This window comes from Empidonax traillii, unplaced genomic scaffold, assembly GCF_003031625.1.
Source record: "Empidonax traillii isolate 1590-97213 ecotype Southwest subspecies unplaced genomic scaffold, ASM303162v1 scaffold7033:size12730, whole genome shotgun sequence".
In the NCBI taxonomy this organism is placed as follows: Eukaryota; Metazoa; Chordata; class Aves; order Passeriformes; family Tyrannidae; genus Empidonax; species Empidonax traillii.
This window is the reverse complement of record NW_020962226.1, coordinates 4347-5410: the sequence shown is the minus strand read 5'-3', so window position 1 is coordinate 5410 and position 1064 is coordinate 4347. Positions and strand designations below refer to the sequence as shown.

At 51.2% G+C, this 1064-nt stretch overlaps 1 protein-coding gene across 1 annotated transcript; it reads right to left on the bottom strand.

Moving 5' to 3' along the window:
* Positions 1–374: 374 nt before the first annotated feature.
* LOC114073557 (fibrinogen-like protein 1-like protein) lies at positions 375–1000 on the bottom strand (the record flags this gene model as incomplete). The annotated part of the gene is made up of 1 exon (XM_027911292.1): positions 375–1000. A coding segment is annotated over one exon (626 nt), but the record flags the coding sequence as incomplete, so codon positions are not given.
* Between the last annotated feature and the right edge of the window lie 64 nt (positions 1001–1064).

Here is a 1064-nt window from a genome sequence, read left to right as displayed (position 1 = left end):
CTTTGAAATCTTGTTTTCAGATTCAAAGAGGCAAAGGCAGGACGGTGCCTCCCCTCTGTGCTGTCACCTCTGGGAAGTCCTGGCTCAGGGAAAGGCTGATCTGCAGTGGTGGAAACCCTCCAATGCATTAACCTCTGCGAGCGCTTCAAAGACCCAAAACAGGCTTTCACAAGTCAGACAGTTCTTTGCTTACTGATTTATTTGACAATTTAACATCTGTTAAGCCTTAAGTACAGGAGGTTCCGAGTAGGAAGTTGACTGTGCATGTTAATATCTTGAGCAAGATCTTCAGCAAGTGAAAATTAAGTGCTTTCCCTGAAAATTACAGAGCCAGAATTGTCCACAGGTTGAACAGAAAGGAAATTAAAATGCAGTTAGCATTTGAGGGGCCTGATGAGGATGGCAGAGGCTTTGCAGTTCCCCTTGCACGACTCTCCCCATGTCAAGGGCCCCTTGTAGTTCAGCAGCGCAGAGTAGCACGCCGAGTACCACCACCCGCCCCCAGCGTTGGAAGCACAGTTCACATTGGAAATGTCCTGATCCCGATCTTTAGTGGAGAACTTCATGTTGTCATGGACGATGGTGGTGCTCAATAGGGCCATGGCATCGTCTGCTGTCCCCGAGTGTGCCCCCAGCCTCAGCTTGTAGCCCTGGGACTCATCGTCCAGGCGGAACATGTTGTAATCTGCAAACAGCTTCTTGTCTGAACCATCCTGGATGATAAACCTGACCTGGTAGGCCCTCTGCTTGGCAATCCAGTAGATGTTCTCGTTGCCCAGCCAGAAGTCACCCTGCAAGTTCCCAAAGCCGTTCTTGTAGGTGCTCCAGGACTCGTTCCAGGTGACATCCGTGTCCTGCCGGTTCCTCTGGATCACGGTCCAGCCCCCATCTTCCTCATCCATATCACAGTACACCATGACGTCCCGATACCCCCGGGGCTTGATGGTGTAGGTGCCACTGGAGCTGTCAGGAGGCAGATCACTGCAATCCCTGAAGATGTCTGGGGTATGAGAGACCACAGAGAATGAGAGAACAACAGGCACAACAACATCCCAGTCTGCCGT